This window comes from Cupressus sempervirens, chromosome 8, assembly GCF_028749045.1.
Source record: "Cupressus sempervirens isolate cs-2001-9-10 chromosome 8, ASM2874904v1, whole genome shotgun sequence".
In the NCBI taxonomy this organism is placed as follows: Eukaryota; Viridiplantae; Streptophyta; class Pinopsida; order Cupressales; family Cupressaceae; genus Cupressus; species Cupressus sempervirens.
In genome coordinates, this window is record NC_143125.1 from 440237717 (window position 1) to 440261303 (window position 23587).

A 23587-nucleotide genomic window follows, 5' to 3' on the forward strand; every position below is an offset into this window, starting at 1 on the left:
AGTCATTATCAATATTGTATAGTACCCTATCAGTGCCATCCTCATCCATCTTGTAAATAATTTGTTTCCAAGATTACCTATCTCATCAAAAGGATACTATAGCATAGCTTTACACTTACTGTCGTGAACTTGCTAAAGTGGGGGTAAAATTTAGAATTTGAAATTAAATACCTTTGCAATTTTCATGTTATATTTTGGCTTGCTTTAGGGTTCACAATGCATTGTGTTTTGAGGTTGCTTTGGCCCATGCCTTAGCCTTTCCCACCCTCAGTGTCAACTTGTGTTTTATGCTTTTCTGTTCTCAACCTTTTTGTGTAAAGCAATGTCTCTTTGAAAAGCCCAATCTGCTCAAAAGCCAACACAACACATACATCCACAAAATGCACTAGCACCAATTGACCCTCAATTTTGCCACTGTTTCTGCCAGCCGTTGCCACATTATCTTGATGATCAAGCTTCGTAACCAGCTTGGATCAAATCCTAATGGTGATCCCTATCCTTTTCATCTTCCTCTATACATCCATTTTTTGTATCTATCTCTTAAAATCTGTCAAAATCTCTCTCAATCTGACTCTTGGACAATCTACAAAGCTATCTTGCAAGTTCTTCAGTTTTCTTACTCTTATATAATATGTCACCACAATACCATCAACGTATTAATGGTGAGGAATAAGTTAATAATAAATCAAGAAGGGTAGCCAGAAGCTCACTGATACTTGAATGTTTTTTAAACAAAGATAATATTTCTGATATTAGAGATAATAAGCTATCTATGATATGGTATCATAGATTGATGTTCAGCATGATTTCCTTGACATCCTTTGAATATTTGGAGGATATCTAGATTGTGACTTTTGCAGATTTTGCTCCGGTTTCATGTTATACAGAGTCGGTGTTCAAAACCTTGCTTTTAAACTTTTTAATTTTAATAGCATTTGTTGCTCTATTGGTGTTTTCATGACAATAGTTGGGATCTTCATTTCTGTTTGACAATTATTCACATTGGATTATTGCTTCTTGTAGCCACCTAAAAATAATTTTAATTGCATTTACACTTGTTTCTCTAGTTCTAGACACGCAAAGGCTAGAATCACACCCATCTCTTTCCCTCTTTATCATTGGTTGCTTGTGGAGGTTAAAAAACCAAAATAGGGGCTTGAACATTCTCGGCAAGCTACTAAGCAGCCTCAACCTTCGTCTTAGATCAAGTTAACAAGTTTTGGAAAATTACAAACTCACAAAAATTTGGTTATACTCGTGTTCTATTTTCCATACATTTTTCTATTTATTCATCTTTCTTTTAGCAATTTTATAGTATTTGTTACATCCTTGAGTGTTGTCATTTTTATGCTTTGTGCTATGTGTGTTGGAACTCCAAAGGTGCATATACTGGAACATGTTTCGCAACAATTTTGAACAATGCCACATAACCTAGACATAGAACATGAGTTTCACAGCAACATATCACAAGAATGCCCTTATAGAGAGCTCTGACTTATAATACCAGATTCTGTATCTTCTTTACTTTCTAGTTTTGCATTTTATTTCATATTCCAACAAGTATATTTGTGATTTTTTATTTTAGTTTTTAACCCAACTCTCTTTTTCCACTTAGCTGAAATGGGAAAGGGACAAATTTATCTACATAGGATTTTACTTTAGCTTTTTGTTTACAAAATTACAGTCAAACCTCATCAAAAGATAAAGAGAACCAAAACATAATGTTATCTAGTAAAAAGCTTACGTGAAAACAACTAAACATGTTCATTTTTTTTCTCCATTACACCATGTTCCTCACTCTTGCAATTATGCCATCTTATCTTATTTGAATGATTCTTTACCTTGACCAAAACTACCTTACCAACTTCTTTGCCTCCTGTTGGTGCTTGGTCTTATTATGCTCTCCTAACCAATCTGATCAAGTTTTATATTCTAACAACTTATTTTCCTCAATCCTTGCATCCTTTTCTCTAATGAATGTTCTTAGGCAAACAACATACAATTTATATACCAATGCCTTATTAAGCTATGTCAATAGTCAACAACTTACCTCTTGATGTGTACCATCCCTACATACAGACTGATACCTAACTTCCTTTTACCAACAATCTTCCCACTTTTGGCTCTCCTCTTACCACTACCATGCAATCAACTCTATGCAACCCTTAACTGATCTCATTCCACTCCTCACCAGTATCAAATCCAGCTCAGTCATTCACGTTGTTTCCAAACTCATTTTTTGTATCGCATGAACCTTTTTCCTCACCTTTCTACATACAAGCTAGAAAAATGCATCAATGAACAATTGCTAATGATGATCAATGGCAAAATGCAACTTTTATTTTAGTTCTTTGAATCATGCATCATACTCCTTACAACTGTCTTGCATCTTGTTTGCTTTCTCTCATTGCCAAGATATTTTATTGGTTCATCTTGACATATTCAAACTCATTCAAGATCCTCAGTTTAAATTGCTCATTTGCTGTGACTCCAATTAATATCAAACTTACAATATTTCTTCTACATTATCCCCTACAAAGTGGCTGTAAACTTCGCTTTTCACATTTTTTCCATAATCTCTTTCATTGTAATTCATGTTTCTAGATATGTGCTTTTACATCCTTGATCCCTTGAAAACCAACATCTAGAATATATTGTTTGTCACCAAATCTCTACATTATCAAAATTTGCATTTTTTTGGAAGCTTCCACTTACACATCTCCACTATCAACTCTTTGTACCTTTACATCTTTGTTGTTCTACAAAAGGTTCCACGACAACCTTTGGTCATCAATTCATTACTTACTCAAAATTGGCAAAGGCTTCAAATACCACAAGATCTTTCATAGTCGAGCTTAATCACACATCAACGATTGTCAATCTTCAAATTACCCATTGATGATTGATGAAAATCATGGTTTGACATTATTTCCTTCATAATGTATTCAAACTAATATCTCGACATCTAGACCCCCAATGCAATAACTCAAAGGAAGGTGACTAAAATATCGAGGTCAAGGACCCGTTGATGTGAGTTTTATTTTCCTGCCTAATGTGGATACTCACTCAGTGATAATAACGTGATATGCTAGTATCACAAGGGCACTTATGTTGTTCACTAAAACTTGCCAAACTTAAATCAATTGATATGGCTTCACAATGTGCAATGGCAATATACTTTTTACTTATAACTTATTAAATGCAACTTAAACTTGTGCTTAAAAATCTAAACTATTTTTATTTGTACCTGAGGATGTAAGAAAGACTAAATACACTTAGACTCTACTAGATGTAGTCTTGTTGATGACTCCAACCTAATGCAAGCTTCTAATCTGTGTTCAAATAATTCTTAAAATCAATACCATTTCCTTAATCCCATCAATGGTTGCAAAACAAATATCAAGTATAGATTGAAGTGCATATAAATGTCATTCGACCATGCAAGGCAAGACTCACAATCAATAAGAAGCTAGTGGTTTGGTCTAATGATCAAGCCAAGCAACCTTATATCCACTAAATTATTCAAAGCAAATTCTAACTAAACAATTTGAAATCAAATATATTCTAAGGGAGGAATGTAGATAAATATGCAAACACAACAATGAATAGTATAGCAAATTTGGCGGCAACAATCTCCCTATTACAAATGAGAGGGGTAGAGTTTATATAGGGGCCCCAATTACAATGAACGGCCAAGATAAAAACATAATCAATGGCCCAATAATCCATAAAAACCCCTAATTAGGACAATCACAAAGAGGCAATGAGGATGAAGCACCAAAAAATAAGCCAATGAGAAATTCAATGGCTTGAGGAGCAATAACAAATAAAGAAATTTAACTCATAATCCAAGAGAAGCATGCCCTTTTCCTTTTATGTTGTAGCGAAAGCAATGAACTTGCCCAAAATTGCAGTAAGTTCCTCCATGCCAATATTGGTAAGGTGGTTGTGATGTAACTCCATGACCTCTAACTCCTCCCGTTCTGAAGTGTGCCTTTGTAGATCATCTATGGAAATGATAATTGAGAGAAATCTATTTAATTGACACTTCCCAAGAGATTTCATATCTCTAATATATATTGAGTCCATCTTTTCTTTCAACTTATTCAAATCTAACTCACTAGTGTACCGTCTTAAAATGGAAGCACTTTTATTTGAAATCTTTTAGCCCTCCTTAGCGTGGTTTGGTACATTAGGACCTCCTTTTGCATTTAATTGCTTAATCAAGGTCCTTTATGCTTCCAACCTTGCTCAAAAATCTATGTTGGCACCAATTTCTATGTTTGGCTATCCATTTATTCCGCCAATCACATAAATCATGCTTTAAATGCATTTTCGACCATCTTCCTTGCATATATCACCATTTTTCCTTGGCTCTGCAATATTTCTTGGGTCCAAAGTCCATTTTTGGGCCCCATCACCTCCAAGTTAGGGATCAGGTCATCCCTTACCCAAGTGTTTCTCCTGAAGAAATTCAAGGCCCGATGTCAAATATTTATTTTTTCTTGGTCTCTTGAGTCGTCCCTTCTCAGGGTTTGCTCCGAAATCGCTATAATTAAGGGCTTATCTCCTCATTTGGGGATCTCATTTACACACAAGCAATCCATGCTCAAGCTATCAAATTGTATTCAAGGAGTTCACAAGCAACAATCAAGCAAGTGCATTCAAGGAGTTTCAAGCAAGCAAGGTGTTCTTCCTCCAAGCATTCAAGCAAGCATCCATACACATGAGGTCTTGTCTTACATGATTTCTTATTGGTTTTTATGTTGATTCAAGGCTATTACATCAACTTATTTGATCAGATATTAAACACAATTGCATCTACATTGTTATGATATTCTCCATTGATACATTTACTTCTATTACATGTTAGCTTTCCTCCATTTACTTTCACTTTGATTTAAGGTTGATTCCTCAACTGAGGCTTGATCGAGGCAAGCACCTCCCCCCTAAAGAAGGTTCATTTTCCTTCTATGCAGGTGCAAATCTAAAGTTTATCGGAGCAGCGAAGTTAGAATTCAAAACTAGGGCTTTTGCTCTCTGTCGAACTCTTGGGTTTCTAGGTTTTGCAAGGCAAGTCAAGGTTAACCTCAACCTTGACCCGTCATCCCATACCCCATCTTGACTTGGACCTGGAAAGTCATCCCTGTCCTCAGGCTTCCAGATTTCTAGGTTTTATAAATTCAGACCTCCTAATTCCAAATCTAGAAATATTCTTGTTTCTAACAAACTGATATTAATTTCTCAAATCCAAGTTGTGCTCCCTAAATGGCCTTGAGGTGATTTTGTGCTTCATTTTTCATTTCGATCCATGTGCTTAGCTTTCATACATGCTCTTTCATCACTTGTATTTCAATTGGTCAATCTACTTGCACTTTACACATACATAATCAAATCTACTAAACATATAACAAATAAAGGGAAAGAACATCATATAGAAAGAGATCCCTTTGCATACATCCTTGAAAGGGCTTGGATTTAACATTGGCACCCGTACGTTCATTGGAGTAGTGCTAATCAACTTTAGGTCCATTTGAGGGTTACGCTTGAAGGTCTCTCTCTCGCTTTCCCTAATGTGACACCTAAAATTAGGGTAATCAATACACACACCTTACTTTCTATCAAACATATTGGGTGCCTCCTAATTTTTATGTTACAACTAGAAGCATTAATGTCAAGACCGAGCAATTCCTTGATGACAACTAGGGCCCTCAAACATATCTCCAGGATAGAACCCTCAACATTCACAAATTTCAACTGTGCATGCTCATATGTAGACTTCCTCATGACTAGTGACAGATACCAATGACCAATGTCATATGCACTTCCCCTATCAAATACTCCTCCTTGAGTCAAAACTAATGCGAACACACTCATCAATACCTTGAGACAAGGAATCATCTTATTTTCAATAGGCTAAAATTCCTTCCATGTGTCCTCTAATCCTTACACTTTATTTATGAATGTTGTGGTCCTCTCATTCCCTCACCATGTTGCCAGTGCTTTGTGAATCTTGAGAAGTAGGGGCATATGGAACAACTGTTGTAGTTTCATGTCCCAATGGATTCATATGTTTGTCTATGTATTCCTTTAGCATCATATTTTCTGAATTCAGCCCATCTTCCTTCTTAACTTATCCATCAATGACAATTGTAGCACACCTTAATTTCTAATTCTTGCTTCTTAGTTGTTGGCCCAATGTCAAATGAGGAGATAATGGTCATCATTGGGAATAATTTCATCCCTAGCCTTGATGCCATCTAGGATAGTCATATGCAAAGTGCAAGACTGTGACACGTCCCTAGTAATCTTATCAATTTTCTATATCATCCATAGGGTGTACCTCCTCTACTCTTCTTCATACTCTCCCTCAACAAGAAATGTTGATTAATCCATACTATTTTTCATCTACTCGTTCTCATTAAGTGCCTTTAATACTAAAATAACCTCATCATCCACCTTGTAGTGTCCCCTTTCTAGCCCCTATGTTCCCCCAGGACGCGTCCCCCCCCAAAAAAGCTAGTGTTTCGAGGACAGGGACGTCCCCATCCCCGAAACTTCATTGGGGACTTGCATCCATCCCCAATTTTTTAACACACAAAAAATTAAAATTAAAATAAAAGAAATGTCAATTTTGTCATCCCCATTTGCCGTCCCCAAAATTGACAAAAAAATTTGGCATCTCGGAAACCCATCCCGCTGTCCCCATCCCGAAAAATTGGGGGAACATAGTCTAGCCAATAAATTCATGATGTGTCATTGGCTCATTTTGCCTTGATCTCGTGGGCTATCCAGGGCTTTACAGGGAACAGAAGGAGATTTGGCATGGGCAATTCCGATGTTAGGCCAATCGGATTTGATTTAGCAGAGTTTCAATAAACTTGCTATTTTTAGTAAGTAGGCAATGAGCTCAATGATATTAAAAGTTCAAAATTGGACTGAGCACGTCCCACTGAGACCTTTCTAACGAGTTATAACACATGATTATCCAAGTCTGATTGATCAATAATTTATTAATAAAATGACTATTAAATAAAGTACATATTATTATGTGTCACTATGATTCTAGACTCCAACTTTGGGCAATTTCTTTGCAGGTGCCCATATTCCAAGCACACATGGCATTGCAAAAGCAATGCTTCATAATCTATTTGTTGAACACAATTCTTACTACCCAATCTAATTTCCAAAGATTCTAGAAGAACATTATTCAAATTTATTTTGATTCAAAGACAATCAAAAGTATTCATATGTTGAGATGGTTCCGAAGACCTACTAGTAACTATTGTTATTGATTGGAGAATATCCTATCTTTAGAACTTAGTAAAAATCCAAGGAAGACAAATCCAAACAAGTATCTTAGCTAGGTTTGCCCAATATTCCAAGGCTTGATAAATATATTCACCTAGTTGTGGAAACAAAGTCCTCCTTGAACATCATGTTACGATATGTCATTCTAGTAAAAACTGCAAAACAAGCATCCATTTGCAGCTAAAAATGTTTCCATGTCTCCCTTCAAACTTCAATTCCTTCGGGCCCAAGATTCAAGAAATGGCAAAGAAGCGCAAATTTTCATAAATTTGTAGATTAACATATGCTTCAACAGATAGACGGCATCATCTTCAATAGATATTGAATTAATCACCAAAAGTGGTCAGTATTTTCTCCCTAAAGGAAATGTTGAACAATTAATTCTTCTTTTTTGAAATCTAGAATCTTTCAATGCATGCAAGAAAAATGGACTGCTTTTCCATGCCCCAAAGAGGAGCTATCGCCTGTGATGGAACTCTACATTTTTTGCAATATTCAAATTCCCAAATGTCATGCTTGAAATGCTAAGGAGGGAATCTTCATATTCACTAGCTTGAAATGTGCAGGTTTGGGGATCCTTTCAGCAACCAAGGCTGGGATGTGATTAAGGGGAAATTTGCTGTGACAGGGTACAGGCACCATATTGTTTGCGTTATTGACCATTTTGTGTATCAAAGATATCTCTACATTGCTTTTTGAAATACTTGGAGTAAATGTATCTGAACTACTCAAATTGAATTAATACAAAGGGATATCTCTTTGCCAGTGAAGGTTATTTGCAAAACAGATCCTGGATGCATTGCTTGTGCCGTGAGAAGCAAGTGTTATCCACTGTGATTTGACATTTGAAAACATACATTTTCAACAAGCTTGCAGTTAGCAGATATTATGATTATTGACTTTGGGAGCAGCAGTACTGTTTTTCTCATTATGTTTTTCACAGAAGTTTTCTTCTACGCTGGAATTTTTGTTTTTATCCATCTTACTAATAAATTGGGGGGGTGGCGAGGACATTCAGGTTCATACAGAGCAGACGGCAGAGAAATATGGACAGAGCGGACCAAGAGACCAACCAGCGTAAATAGAGGAGAATATCTGGGCATCGCTATATAGTGGACAAAAGAGACGCAGGACTCATGAAGGGGAATTACAAAAAAGAAAGGAAGTCATTTACCCTTAAGAGCTACGGAGAAGATTACTCTATGCACAAACACACGTCTGCAAAAACACGGTTACTTGTATCATTGAGGAATGCGCAAACCGAGGATAGAGGAGATTCACATTCATAAACTGAAGAAAAGAAAGATGAACTGTCAGCAAAATGAAATATTGATTTAGGAATTACTGTAATACAATATCAAATATGGAATTTCATTACAGGCATACATACTTGGAGGGCAGGTGATATTTATACACAAGAAGGAACCATACATCATATCTAATCCAATAGACAGCAACAGAGTCTAATCTAGTCAGTGAAATAAATAGTCCCAGCAAATATTCTCCAAATCAAATTGAATATAATATAAACATCTGCATGTTTATGATACAGTAAGAATTGACAGGGGATCAAACACTGATTGCAACTATAGAAGAAGAGGGCCCAAATAATGTTTGCCGTTGATATTAATAATGCCAACATTCAGTAAATTACAGCAGAACAGTGTTTCAGGATTACAGCATCAAGTTTTAGTCACAGTATTAACACCACAATGGAAGAGGGTATGCTAAGTATAAAGGAATGACGTCAGCTATGAGAATAGAGATGTATAGTCATACTAATAAAATATTTGTGAGACGAGAAATCTGCAAGCCAACAGTAATATGAAATTCATGACCTTTCTCATACACAACAATCACAAATAATATGATAGACTTGTTCATTCCACGTGATACCAAAAAAAAGAAGAAATACATTTGAGGACTACTACAACATGTATAGAGACATAGGAGTTGCAAAGAAGGAAGACATGACCAATCAGTCTTAGAAGAACATACATCCAAATATAAATGCAGATAGAGGAACATGAGTTTCGAATGCCGGAAAGTTACCTTTGAAGGAGATTTTGGTGTCTTCACGCGATTCTTTCTATGCTTTGCATTTTGCTATCATAAGAGACTTTGCCGGCCGTTTCTATAGAAGCCGGAGGATTATTGCGTATTGATTAATATTTGATGGACTTATATCTAACACTTCTCTGTGTTCATTGCAGGTTTAATGTACTCAAAGCATCTGAAGATGGCGTTGATTCACACAAAGCATATGAAAGAAGTTGTGCTTTGAGATGCACGTATCATATGAATCATGTTATAGCCGCTGCTTTAACATTCCGGATTATAAAACAATAATTTAATTGCCGCTTATACCAGAAGTAAAATCATATTAAAAATTTGGTATTAGTTAAGAAAGGGTGCGGTGCTTGGAAAAGCAACGAGCACCCTTCACTCTCTATAAATACAGATGTAATATCAAACAAAGAGGGACGAGATACTCATTCATATTTTTCAAAATAATTTTCCAGCCTATGTACAAGGATATATTACATCATTTATTTGATCGAGAAATGAACAATTGAACAAAGCTTCTGGATTTTGGATTATTGAGCAGATTTATATGCAAGTTCAGGATTGAAAATTTGCTGAAGAGTGTCTACATATAATTTTTATTTTCCGGCAAGATCTGTGAGAAGAATTTATTTAATATATTTGCATTAGAGTTTAACTTATTATTAATTGTGTCCTTTATAAATGTCTTTTATTTATTTTTTATAAATATTTTAATATTCAGGATAATTGGATAGGATCATTATCGCATTTTAAATTCGATAAGCATAAATATTGTGAAATATTTTATTTGTTTCCATATTTATGTCTAATTTGTCTCTGTAAGAGTTAAAGTGCGTTTTAGACTTATTTAAAATTGCATTTAAATAATTGATCCCTCACGTCTGACTATTAAAATTATTTATAATTTAAATATATTAGATTTTATAAAGTTGTACGCTTCAGTTGATAAATTCTGACTCTATTGCCCATCTAATTAGGCACTGGTCTTTTCCTCTTAGTTCAAAATCCAGATGCTGGCAATTGTTTGAATTCTTGCCTTTGAAAAAATAATATATTCATATATTGCATTAATCTATATTTATCCTTTATTTAAACGTTATCTCCATCAGTTTCTTTCGTTCTTAGTTCATAAATCTCAAGTTTGAAGTTATCCTATACTTCTCGCCATTTGGAAAATATTTATTGTGTTTGTGCTCTGATTGATCTGTTTTAAGTGTCTTGGATCTACGTGTTTCATCCAAGATTAGGTGCACCCGCCTCAGTCTTGCAGAGCCGGAAGAGCAGGGGATTTAGATCACATTGATTGATCCCATTAAGTTGGCCTTAACCAGTTGGATATCCCAACATCGAGCAGGCAAGGCTCGTAGGATTCCAATCTGCGGTTTTGGGAACCAACAGCCTGCATTTAAAATTTCTTTATAAAAAAGGTTTGGAAGTTCCCAAACCCCACTTGCTGCCATATCAATCGACTCCTTACACTAGAGGTAAACAAGATCAAAACAAGATCAAAAAACTAGAATAAAAGAGAAAATGGGCATCCACACCTCACAGGCTCAAAGGCCTACCACACACAACACTCAGCACGTAAATAATGAAGGAAAATGGCCTGGAAAGTAATCTTGCAATGCACAAAACCCCTCAGCTCATCCACGCGTGTCATCCTTAGGTGTTCAATTTTTTATGGATATTAATTTTGCCAATTATCAATGTGTAGAATTTCACTATATCCTCCCAAAGAAGAAAAGTATTCATTTTCACTACACAAATATTGCACTTCTCGCAGACAACTTATTGACACCTAGAAAACTTCAGTAAAAAAAGCAAAGCCTATCATCAGATTAGTGTGCAAAACCTGCAATATACGTGCAGCATCATGCTCAAAATCCTCATTCAATGCTGAAATATCATATAACCGGCCACATTGATCAAGCATCTGACTCTCATTCCTGTACTCCAAAATTCTTTCCCTGCATTCAAGCAATATTGTTCAAGTCAAAAGCAATTTCAAAATCTATGAATGTCAAATCTACTCAGAACATTAATTTATTCTTCCATCAAAGCAACTGTACCATAAGTATATAAACCAAGGCATGCTATGATTAACAAGATATGCAATAAAAGGCTTATTGTTGCAGTCTTCAATAACATAGACTGCATGCCTAGCTAGATTCAGTCCAAGATTGAAGACATTAATTTCAGCCATAAGTAAAAACAAATTGTTTGTGCAAGGGGAGTGAATAATCGAAGTTGTGTCTAGAATAAAGTTATGCATAGAGCACTCATTTAAATAGAATGATGACAAATTTTAGGGAAAATAAATATAATGATGAGCAGAAGATATGTAGTGCCTCTCGTGTTTGCAGTCTGTACCTTGTTATATTTGATCCAAAATATACTTGTTACTCATGTTATTTTTACATTTGAGATGACCTAATGGTCAAATATTATACTTTGATTTCCAGTATCATGGATGTTAGATTACTATGTTGTTTAGTTGATCATATCTGCATGATGATGCCTTTTTGAGGTGACAGTATTGTTGTGAGGTTTTCACACCATCGCCCCAAAATTTTTGGGGACCCCCTTTTTTAGGCAAGCCTTGGCAATTTTTGCGGATCTTCGAAATTTTTTCTCAATTGCCTTAGTAAGTTTTCCGGAGTTGTCCAAAAGTTTTCGATTTGAAAATGTTACACTTTGGACACCTTCGGGTCAAGAGGAATGTGATTTGTCTTTTTCACCCGGTGCGAAACTTGATTTTCCGGAAAATGTAATTTAATCCTTAAGCCAAACAAATTTCAAAAAAACAACATTTTTCGATAGTTAGAACAGCATTTGGCAGGATAAATTTGCAAAATTTTGGACTTAGACGGATTTATAATTGTATAGACTTGAACATTTTCAAAATGAAAAATTTTAGACTTAATTGTTTTGGAAAATCTTGAATTTTTTGGTGAAAGAAAAAATTTTGTGATAGTGAAATTAAATTGAAAAATCGATTTTCAATGCTAGAAAAATGGTTTATTTTTGGTAAATTGAAATTGCATTGCAAAATCGAAAATGGATTAAATTGCAAAACTTTGCATTAAATTGGTTAAAATTGCCTAGAAGATTTTTAAATATTGAAAGAAATTGGTAAATTAAAATTGAAAATTGATTGTGGCTTGTTAGAGTTTATTTTAATGATATTTTAATTATTAAAATGTCATTAAATGATAATTTTTGGCATCTCCAAGGCTTTCTTAATTTTATTTTGCAATTTTTGGTCCTAACCGGCAATTAAATATGCAAATTTCACTATATGCAAAATTAATTTTGGCTTGGCATTTAAATTGGGACCATTAACAAGACATTAATTTAATTGTCTTCTCCTATAGGTGCTAGTTGGCCAGCTTGGAGAAGTAAAGGGAAATTGGTATAAGAGGGCTCCTCCCTCTCCCATTTCTTCATTCCATCACAGCCTTCTCTTGCTTGGCAATTTTTTGTGGAGCAGCTTTCTTCTCTAGCTCGGCGATTTTCTAAGGAAGGGCAGTTCTATGGGTTTGGCGATTTTTGGAGGGCAGATTTCAACCTTGGCAATGACGGAGCAGACCTGAATATTCTCTATGCTTGGTATTTTTCACAAAAGGAAGCAATTTTCTGCCCTAGACGATTTTCCTTGAGGAGCAGATTTTCATGTGTTTGGCATTCTCCTTCCTCCAAATTGAGCGAATTTCAGACCTTGGCGATTTTGTTGGAGCAGATTTAAGTGCTTTCTTCTTGTTTGGCCATTTTTGGGGAATCTGATTTTCTTGCTAGAGCTGCAATTTCAATTTCAGATCTGGGCAATTTTGTTTGATAGAGGATACATATTTGAAGATCTGATTTTTTGGCATGTGTGGGCAGTTTCCAAGAGATTAAAATTCTGATTTTGCAAGGAGGCTTGAATTTTCTTGAATCTGATCCGAATTCAAAGAAGGCCCGAATATTGGTAAAGGTAAAATTAAAGTAAAATTCAATTCATTTTAGAGCTGAAGATTGGTCTCAAAGGCGGATTCCACTCTTTGTTCTTGCTTGGTTTCGTTTCCCTTATGTTCTTCTTGCATTCATCATCCACCACTTCATCATCCCATCTATAGGCTGAAGTTTAGAGAGCTAAGTGTAGATTTCATGATAGGACACTTGGCGAAGTGGAAATAAGCTAGACCACCCTAAGAATGAAGTTGGAGATATAAGTGTAGTCCATCCTAAGGTAACGAAAAGGCAGAAATAAGTGGTAGTCCCACCCCTAGGTTAAAGATTGGAGAATTATAAGTGTAGTGATAGAAATTGGCGAGGCAGAAATAAGCTGGATTCCATCGATAGAAAAAAAAGTTGGAGATCGATAAGAGTAGTCCATATCACTTAGAACGAAGGGGCAGAAATTAGTGTTTAGGATGGTAGATGTTAGTGCAAGCACGAACCCCAAGGGAATGAATACCAAGAAAGACAAGGAAAACATGATGCCTAAGACCACCTTCTTCTTGAAAGTGAGGCGAATAAGTGATACCAATATCGGCACAATAAATATGATACAGCTAAAGGGCAAACTGAAGGAAGGACAATCCCCCATGGCAAAGAAGATTTATAAAAAAGCGGAATTGTACATGTGGCAGCCTTCCCTCCTACCTTGCCTTGTCTAGAATTGGTAATAGAATGTGCATCCCTGTTTGATTTGATTAGTAAGTCCATCATTTTTGATGAAAGGAAGAGAGTGTTAGCCAAAATCGACAGACAAGTGATCGAAGAAGCATTCAATATCCCCCAGTACAAAAGCATGACAATGGTAATGATGGATCAGGCGACTAAGTTATTTCAAGATAACCAGGAGGCTTATTTCATTCATCTAAAGCAAGATTGGCTACACGAAGCCAAGAAGGGAGTTACCAGATCATCAAGGCTCACCATGTTGGATTTCAAATCAGAATATGGTGATCTCATTGTGCTTCTCAACCGTATCATGGGCTTAGCTCAAGGTATGCAATTCGAAAATTGGATGTACTTCTTTATTGATGAAATTGTAAATGGAAAGAGAAGATTTGATTGGGCTAGGATTATAAGCGAAAATTTAGAATTGCAACTTAGGACTGTGCAAAATCAAAAGCAATTCTATATGGGTTCCTATCTTTTCTATCTGATTGCAAGATTATATGAAAATCCTAGACTTAAGGCCTTAGGAGTAATTGGCCATGGGTCAGGGCAATGTTTGATGCACAAGTGCTATCCACAGCTTCATTTGCACAACACCAAAGATTATAAGATGTTTTGTGACACCTTTGCCATGAAAATGGTAAGGATATTGCAAGGGACACCTGCTAAGAGGCTCTCATCAAGAAGCAGAAGCAAAAGTCAATAAGTATGGGAGTTGGTTCATCCAATTTCCACAATTCACATATATTAGAGTAGCAGGAAGTATAGTTTGTCCCAAGAGACTTCCAAGTTACCCACCCGACAAGGTAGTTTTGATGGAATTGGCTAGGCAACTAGAACATTATGACAAAATGATGAAACTTAAAGGTGAGACAGGGATTACCTTCTCATTTGGAATTAGCAATAATAGTTGCCCCAATACTATCGCCTTTGCAGTTGCAGAGAAAGAATTGGAATGGTATCATCTAGCATGGTATAGAGCAAGGCAAGGATTTGATCCTAATGGTCTTATCAAGGCATCTCATGGGAATACATTCAAACATGTTCCTACTATAGAGGATTTATGGGCCAATGCACGGGATGACTTTCACGTGAGAAAGCTAGCTTTCTCAAGATTGTCAATGAACATGATGAGGGCAATCAGATGGAGAGGCCTTGATATTCCCGATCAACTAAAAGATGATGAAAATGTGTTTAGAGAAGATTATGATATAGTGGATGGAACAGAGTTGAGCCCAGTGGATTGGGATGATCATCAAGATCCTTCCTTGGAGGCAGTTATAAGAACAGTTGATTTGCACAACGAGTCGTGGTACAACACGAAGTTAAGGAAATTACAAAGTCAAAGGGTACACCTTACTTATGAGAAAATGAAACCAACGGAAGGTCTAGCAGAATCAGTCGGACAGAAAGGTGAGGGCAGTAGCCAGCAACAAAGAACAGTTAAGAACAGGAAGAGAAGTTTGGAGGTCAAGAAAAGCAAAGAGATAGGATGCAGTGCCATCAAGAGAAAGCATAATTGAGGCTAGAAGCCAAGAAGATAATACAAGTGGACAAGGGGCCACGGTAGAGGTGAGCTCTGATTCAGAATTAAATGGTTACAACGATAGCACTGAGTACTCTCCTCTCTCAGAGAACCAACATGGAGAAGATATGACAGTCACTAGTGAAGGAGAAGATATGACAGTCACTAGTGAAGAAGAAGATAGGCCAATTGATATTGAGGAAATAAGCCAGGCATCCGAGGCAATTGGTGATGCTTTGCTAGTTGAACCGAATCCAGATTTAGGGAGATGCACTGCACCACTATGGTTTAAAGCAAATGCTTATGCCAAAAGGCAAGGTAGTGACTGTCCGAACATTTGAAAATATCCAAGGATTAGTGGAAAAGGGTGATAGCGAGAACCAGAAATAAATTGCAAAAACGGTGGCAAAGGTAATCAGGAACGACAATGATGGTCACCAAAAGGTTCAGATTGCTATACCAATGGTTAACAAGGCATTAGATGAGATTGTGGCTCAAAAATATGAGATAGTAGAACATAACTTGGGAAGAATCATAGATGACATGGAATGTGAAGAGATCTAGGAAGGCATCATTTCAATCAGAGAAAGGTTGAGGAAGGCAAACAAAAGGATTTTAAAGTTGGAGGCCGAGAATAAGTGTTGAAGAGATTGCCAACCTATCCAACAGTTGCACCAGGCAGCCCTTCCTCAAGACAGCGGGGGCAACATAGAAGAGATATTGTCCCAGCTGCATGAAGTCAAGGATTGGATCCATAATACAATCCAAGATGGGCGAAATTTCTTGCCTCCCTTTGTCTTGACATTCAGGTCATTAGTGGCTATTAGAGACAAATTTAGAATATTTGAAGGTGAATGGAAGGATTTCCTTCCAGCCAAGGACTTAGCCATTCCCAAGCTACAGGCATTCATTGAGCTCCCGGAGAAATATTTGGAAAGAGCCAAATTGATAGATGGAGGATTGAGTACAGTAGAATCTTGGTTTGTTGCCTTGACTATCAGACTAAGAATACTTGAAGAGGTACAAAACGAGATTGCACAGCACAGCCCAGGCATTGACACTTCCATTTCAACCATGATGAGCGATGTTTAGGGTACGCTTGATTTTGAAGATATCAAAGAGAACATCAATGAGACAGAATTTGGATCGAGATTGGATGAGTTGGGGAAAGTTGCCATCAAGAAGAAACATTTGGGCACCCTTGCCTCCCTCAATGCCTTTATCGGATATGCAAAAGAATATGAGAAGGATCATGAGAAAACACTGCAAGCAGCAAGCAACATGATGAATTCAGCTAAGCTCAAGATGAAACATATACCTTGCCCTCCCATGAAGGAAGTCAACGACAAGCTAGCCAAGTTCATCACTTTGGCTAAAAAGATGAAAGAAGATATTAGAAGATCATTTGATGTAAGCCCAAGTGGCAAATTCTCCTTTTTCTTGGGTAGGATAGGTGTCTGATTCTAATTGGCTACCATTTTGGTGCCTTCTCATTGGTTGCCACTTTTCCTTTTTTTTTCATTGGTCCATTGATGAGGTGGCATCTTCTCATTGGCCGATGGGGTGGCAACCCTAATTAGGGTTTCTAGAATCCAATCTGGATCATTCGTTTTGCCTCTTTATCTCTACCGTCAGTTGTAATTTTGGCCTCTATATAAGGCCATTTGCTCTCATTTGTAAAAGGTCGGAAAAAATTGTTGCTAAGATAATGCCAAAATTGCTTTTCTTTCTCATTGTTGTGACTTGCATGGTGATTAAGAACTTTTGGTATTGTTGCATGGTTTCTTCCAATAGTTAGAATAAGATTCTCTTTGAAGTTGTTAAAATAGATTTCATTTGAAGTTGTTAAGTAGAGAGAAAAGTAGGATAGTTGCATGGTAGTATTAGTGGATGATTAATAGGGATCTATAACTAGGCCACTAGCATCCTAGTGGCTTGTTGGGAAGCCTTGTGTGGTAAACTAGTTCTTTTCCCTTGAATCATTGCATCTATGGAGGTAGAGCCATTGGTAAGCTTTCATTAGATCCAATCCCCGTCCATTTGCTAATCTTCCCATTCATAGGAGTAGGAGTAGAATAGCAAGTAGTATATTATTTGGAGTTTTAAAGAAGAAGGTTAGGAAGGCATCATTAGTATACACATCTCCCATTACCATCACCATCACTATCAACATCATCTGGCACTCATAACAAACCACCATCACCATCATCCCAAAGTCCAATTTATCCTCGAATGAATAGCGTAAGGCCGCCTACGTGATTTCCAGCAAATCACATCGCTATACTAAATTAGTATCCACAGGTGTAAGGAACATTGGAGTTTTGCTTATTTCTGCATGAGTATTAACTTTTCAAGAGAGGAGTTGAGGATTTGATATTCCATATCAAGTGTTCAATTGCTATATGTTATGTAGTGGTACAAAACTGACATCAACAAGTATGTTTTGTGATGATATCTAGTTATCCGGTATTTGGACATATCCTCTAATTACGTTTATATGATTTGATTTGATGCTATGGTTATTTACTTCATTCTTGCTTGTGATGTTTTATGCGAAAGTGAGTGATATAAATGGATTATTTCAATAGAATTAAGTAAATGGTTAAATTAGGTCATTTATTGCTTCGGCTATGCTATTATATGCAATTGCACTTCATCGTGTGTTTTAGTATACAGGATGTACGTCCCTGGCAATGACACATGGAGTTAGTGATTCAGCTATTCATATTTAACCAATGTCGAACCCTATAAGGTCGTCATATCCTATTTAATTGTATAAATTAAACATTCCGGTGATTTAATAAATCCAGACTCATTTGCATTATGTGATTAGACCCGTGAGCATGTTTGTGCATTTAGAAGTTCACATTGTCGCGAAAGTTATTAAGGAATTCTATGTTTTTGGTTTACGAGAAATTTTGGACTTTATCTTATTTAATTTAATTCCCAACAACTTTGTCGTAGATGAATTCCAATTACTTGGAATAACCTGTTTTCATTTGGGTTGATTGAGGGTTTAACTAGGTGACCTAGTTATTTACCCTAATCCATTATTCACTCAAAAAGTGAATAAGTATCCAAAAAGGAATTTTATTCCTCACTTCTCACTTTTTGAAATAAGAAAATTGAGAGCAAATTTCCAAATCCTCTTGTATAGGATTGCATTTTTGTTCACTGTCGGAGCTACGGGCGTAGGATCTTCGCGAGATCAATCTCGTTGGAGACCTTGGATTGTCGTGATTTTTGGCAACTTCTACGGGATTCTTATTTTATTGTTCAAATTCTCGTTTTAGCCCTTTTGGCAATCAGCTAGGGCTCTCTTGTTTTGTTGTTTCAACTCCGTTTTTGGTAGTTGTATATTAGGAGGTTGAGAAATAGTGTTCCCCTCAGTTTTTGATTGCTAGGTCTACTTGGTTGGTTGGGTATGAGCATTTTCCTGATTTTCGAGAGGGGAGTTTGGGGTTTCGCACTATTATGCTGGCAGTTTTTGCATACGATGTTCAAACCCGATTTTTATTTGATTTTTGTGGCTCATTTGCCCAAGGGTAGAATGGGTTTTATTTTCATTTATTTTCGTCAACATTGGTTTTTTGAGGTTTTTGCCTCAATTTGTGTGCCGCCCAGTTTCCTCGAGTTTTCTTGGCATGATGTTGGTAGTGGATTTGGATTATCTGTAGGATGTCAATCCGACCACTGTTGCATTGGGATGCGTGTCGCATCTGTACTCTCGAGCTTCTTTTCTGTTGAGTGTTATTTTGCTTGTGTTCTCATCCAGCCCTGATATTTATGATCTTCGTGTTGTTGGTGCGCCCACACACAAGCACGTGCGTGTGCATTTGTCGGGTGCTTGTGAGGCCCAATCTCTCGGTTGTTATCGACAAAGTTATGTTCATTGGGGTTGGGTTGGGAATATGCATTGCCTACAGGCACTCATCGTGTGATGAGCATGGGTATGTAGGATAGCACCATGGAGAGGCTTCTCTTGCTACCTTGGTGACTATTTCCCAAGTTGGAGTGAAGAAGTTCTAAACAAATGTTAATTAAATAAATTACTAGGTAATAAATCTAAGATAATAAAAATGTGAGCAATTGGAGTTGATCCGAGGACACTTAAAATGTGAGCACCCGGAGTTGACCCAAGGACACGATGTGATGTGCTTCCTGGGGGAGTTTTGATTCCAAACAATACTTAGCTTGGGCTACATGATGCCGAGCGACTTACCCTCCATCGAATCCCTACATAGTTGACCCATAGAGTGTCTGCCTAGGACCTATTGTACTTGCATTGTCTCATGCTCATGGTTTCAATCCTCTTTACTGTCTGGCGTGAGTGTTAGCCATGGACACTTGTTTTATGTGTGTTTGTGGTTGGATAATTATCTCCATCAGCATGGCGGGAGTGGGCCTACAGGTTCCACGTGGTTGGGAGGCGTAGCTACCTATACCACTACTGGGGACCGGTGTACAGAAATGGTCTATTTCCAGCTGAGACCGATGCTTGATGTTTCACTTGGTATATTCAGATTTCCAGAGTATGTTTCCTTGTGATTTATGCTTTAATTGGAATGCTCGATATCATGTTTAGATGATTTATGCTTTAATTGGAATGCTTGATATCATGTTTAGATGATGTTAGTTTCATTGATTCATTCTTTTATTATGATGTTTTAGCATATGGTTAGATGATGTAATTCACTTAGTTGGAGTATCTATGCTTTGTTGGATTAACGTGTTAGATCTTCTTGTTCTTATGATTTTATTACGCTATAGTAGTGATGCCCTCATAAGATAGCTCCAACTATCTAGTTGGCAGTTTGGGATGTTACGCTCAGGGGATGGTTAGGGCACTTCAGGTTTCATGATGTTATTACGGTTGGGAGGAACTGAGCACGAGTTTTAGTTGTTTGGGTGTTTATTTGTTCATGCTTTTCCTTCTTATGATGTTTGTTTTATAAACCATGTATGTACATTGCGGTGTTGTTTCCTGCATGCTCCTTCATATGCTGTTACAAATTAGGTGGATAGACGTTTTCTCCTTCTTGTTGCTTAGTGTCATGTTTCTCTTGCGTTCGAGTGTCCAAGCCTCAATTTTGTGGATTCGGCACTCCCCGATGTGGAGAAATTGTTTTAATTTTTACTTCGTCCTATGTTTTTTCCTTTTTGTTGTTCTCATTCCTCGCATCAGAGAAGGGTTTCCTCGCACGAGAAAGTCATCCTCTCACGCAAGACATGGCATTCACTCACACGAAGCCAAGTATTCTCTCACGTGAACCTCGGTAGAAGAGCTAAGAGTTTTACTGGCTAACCCTAGCGTTTCATCACGCAGGAATGGTGTTTCCTCGCCTGAGCAAGTAGTTCCTCACGCACAGCGACGCACTTCCTTGCGCAAAGAGGTACTTCCTTGCGCGAAGGAGTACTCTCTCACGCGAGTCTAGAGGTTTGTGTTTCCTAACGCAAAAAACAGGGGGTATCTCCACTGGTTTTCGGGAAACGCATCTTGGTTTTTTGAGTAACCTTTAGGTTTGCTCGTCTTTCTAGGCTTTGACAGATAGGAGATTCTAAGTTTTGTAGTTGTCTCTGTTCTCATATTTCAGTTTGGGGCGCGTCGATTAGTAGTGACGCTTGGAGATTCATTGGTTGCCTAGATTAGTTAGTTAAGTCTTCGGTTGCGATCTTATGATCGATTGCATGTTGATATTGTTTAATTCCATGCTACTTATTTCAAAATAAAATATCTTGGTTTTTATTTATCCTTTTTCCAAGGATCTCTGGGCGGGGCATTACAAGATAGCATCCAATAATGCCTATTTTTGCTTTCTTTTTGGATGTTGAAGTCTTACCTACTACTAAAGGACCCTTTCCTAGTAAGTGGTGACATGGATGTAATATCACATGTTTGTGATACCACTCTATGTCAGATTTTGTGATCCTTACCCTCAAGAAAATTGCATATTTTTCACCCAAAAAATCATTTCAAACATGCTACTCTTTACTATTTTTAATGACATTTATCTTTAATAGGTGAGTTTTTTTGGGGTCAAACTAAGCCTCTTACCAAAACAGCCATTGTGCCAACACAAAAATAAAAATACAAATTTGGTTTAGACCTATCCCAACAAAACAACATGGTTTAAACCTTGTAATATAGTGATTATTAGATAGATCAGCATAAAGTCAGATTTTTTTAATTTCCATATTGAGCTTCAGCAGCAATCGAATCTGTTAGTATGTGGCAATTCATTATGTTGCAAGGCTTAAACTTTGGTGACTTTGGCAGCCTGATTTTAACCACAAATTTATTAATGGGGGGGGGTAAAGCCCCTCCTATGGGGTTTAAGGGCTGGTGAGAGTAGCACCCCAATAAGGACCTCAAGAGCAATGCCTCCAAAACAAAAATTCCCCACTATTTGATAAAGGAGTACTGTTAGCTCGGTATGTAAACCAACTTTGTAAAATGTCAAAAAGGGTTATTATATAAAATTTAAATGGCTAAAGAATATGCAAGGTCAAGAGACAAAAGGCAACATAAATGCGTTGATACAGTGCAGAGCAATAGATTATGTCGTGAAGATTGTGATTCATTATTTGTTCAATAATAACAGAAAGGTAGACAATTCTGATATAGCTATCAGGATTTATTAGTTCAACTGTGTAGTTTTTTGAGTCAAACTCAATGACCCATGTGTCATGAGTATTGAGTAGTTCACACAAACCTACCTCTCATGAGAAGTAATGGAACACTTCGCACTCATTTCATCTAGGTGGTGCTCATAGGCATGAAGCACTAGGACTTCCCAGAAAGTCACCCATCCTAGTACTAATCTAGCTTGTACAAAAACTTTTCTCTGTAAAAGGAGCTCACATTAATTGAACCACATTAAATTTGTGTTATTTAAAATTCTCATTTTTTGCATTTTAATTAATATTCGTGGATTGTTCCAGTCTGCCCAAATCCTAACAGAATCAACTGAATTTGCATAAGGTGAGTAAATCAAGGTCATGATGGAAGAGACCAAAGGCCACCACTTCGGAGCATTTCATTATCAATGGAACAAACCTAATCTTGTCTGCGAAGACTACCAACTTTCAAACAGCCAAAACTAGACATTTATTTCTAGTAATAACAAATCCACATGTTTAGTTAGATCTAACCAAACCGTGTGACACACGTTATCAAGGTTTTCGATCATTTTTCATTGCCTTTGAATTTGACCAGTATTTTTTCCCAAAAAAGGTCCTAAGTTTTTAACCTACAGCATACGGGTCCATAGGATGACTTAATAAGTTGGATAGAGCCTAGTTTTGTGTTTTAGAGGCTAGACTGTTAAAATAAAGGTGTCTCAACCTTTGAGTCCAAACACACTATTATATTTATTTCTTTCCTTTAACCCGCTTTAGTAGTCCTATAGTTAAGGAGCTGGTGTCATAAGTTGCTACGTTGAATCTGTGTAATGATTCTAGCAGTTACTAGTAGAGTGATAAGTTGCTATGTTTATGTAATGATTATGGCAGTTACTAGTTTGGTGGAAAAGTCATGGAGAGTTAATGTTTGGCAATTTAAATTTATGGTGGAGTTCACTATTGACAAATGGTGTGAGGTGGGTATTGTAGATGGAATGGTGCCCTTTCTAGTTGAGTTATGCTTTGTTACAACGGAAGTTTCTATGTGCAACATGTCCTTGGTTTAGCATGTTGAAGCCACATACCTCCTTGGTATTAGAGATGGTGTTGTAAACCATGGGCTCTTTTCACTTGTGTTGAGTTCTATAAATATGTAGCTACTTAGTGCATTTTGTGTGGTGAGGTTGGATATCTTCTAAGGAGCGTTTATGTGTCGATATTCTCTAGAGTTCTCTACTGCTGTAATATCTCTTGATGAGCTTTGGCTCAAAAATTGTATTGTAACTAGTGTTGTTGCTGATAATACAATTGAGTTTAGCTTTTGGAGGGTGGATATTTTCCCAAAAGGTGTTGTCGGTAAATTCTATAGTGTAGACGACGGGTAGAATTGTATCCGAA

The 23587-nt window shown here is 36.9% G+C and overlaps 1 protein-coding gene across 4 annotated transcripts in view; it reads right to left on the reverse strand.

Moving 5' to 3' along the window:
* Positions 1 to 23587, reverse strand: part of LOC149543104 (nuclear pore complex protein NUP58-like) — an 88396-nt gene that overhangs the window by 52413 nt on the left and 12396 nt on the right. For all 4 annotated transcript variants that reach the window (XR_016355594.1, XR_016355593.1, XR_016355592.1 and 1 more), the window contains exon 2: positions 11231 to 11345. Coding sequence is in view for 1 of the 4 variants with exons in the window: in XM_089798012.1 (XP_089654138.1) it covers positions 11231 to 11345 (115 nt within the window). In the remaining 3 variants the exon portion in view is untranslated. The remainder of the gene's footprint in view (positions 1 to 11230; positions 11346 to 23587) is intronic.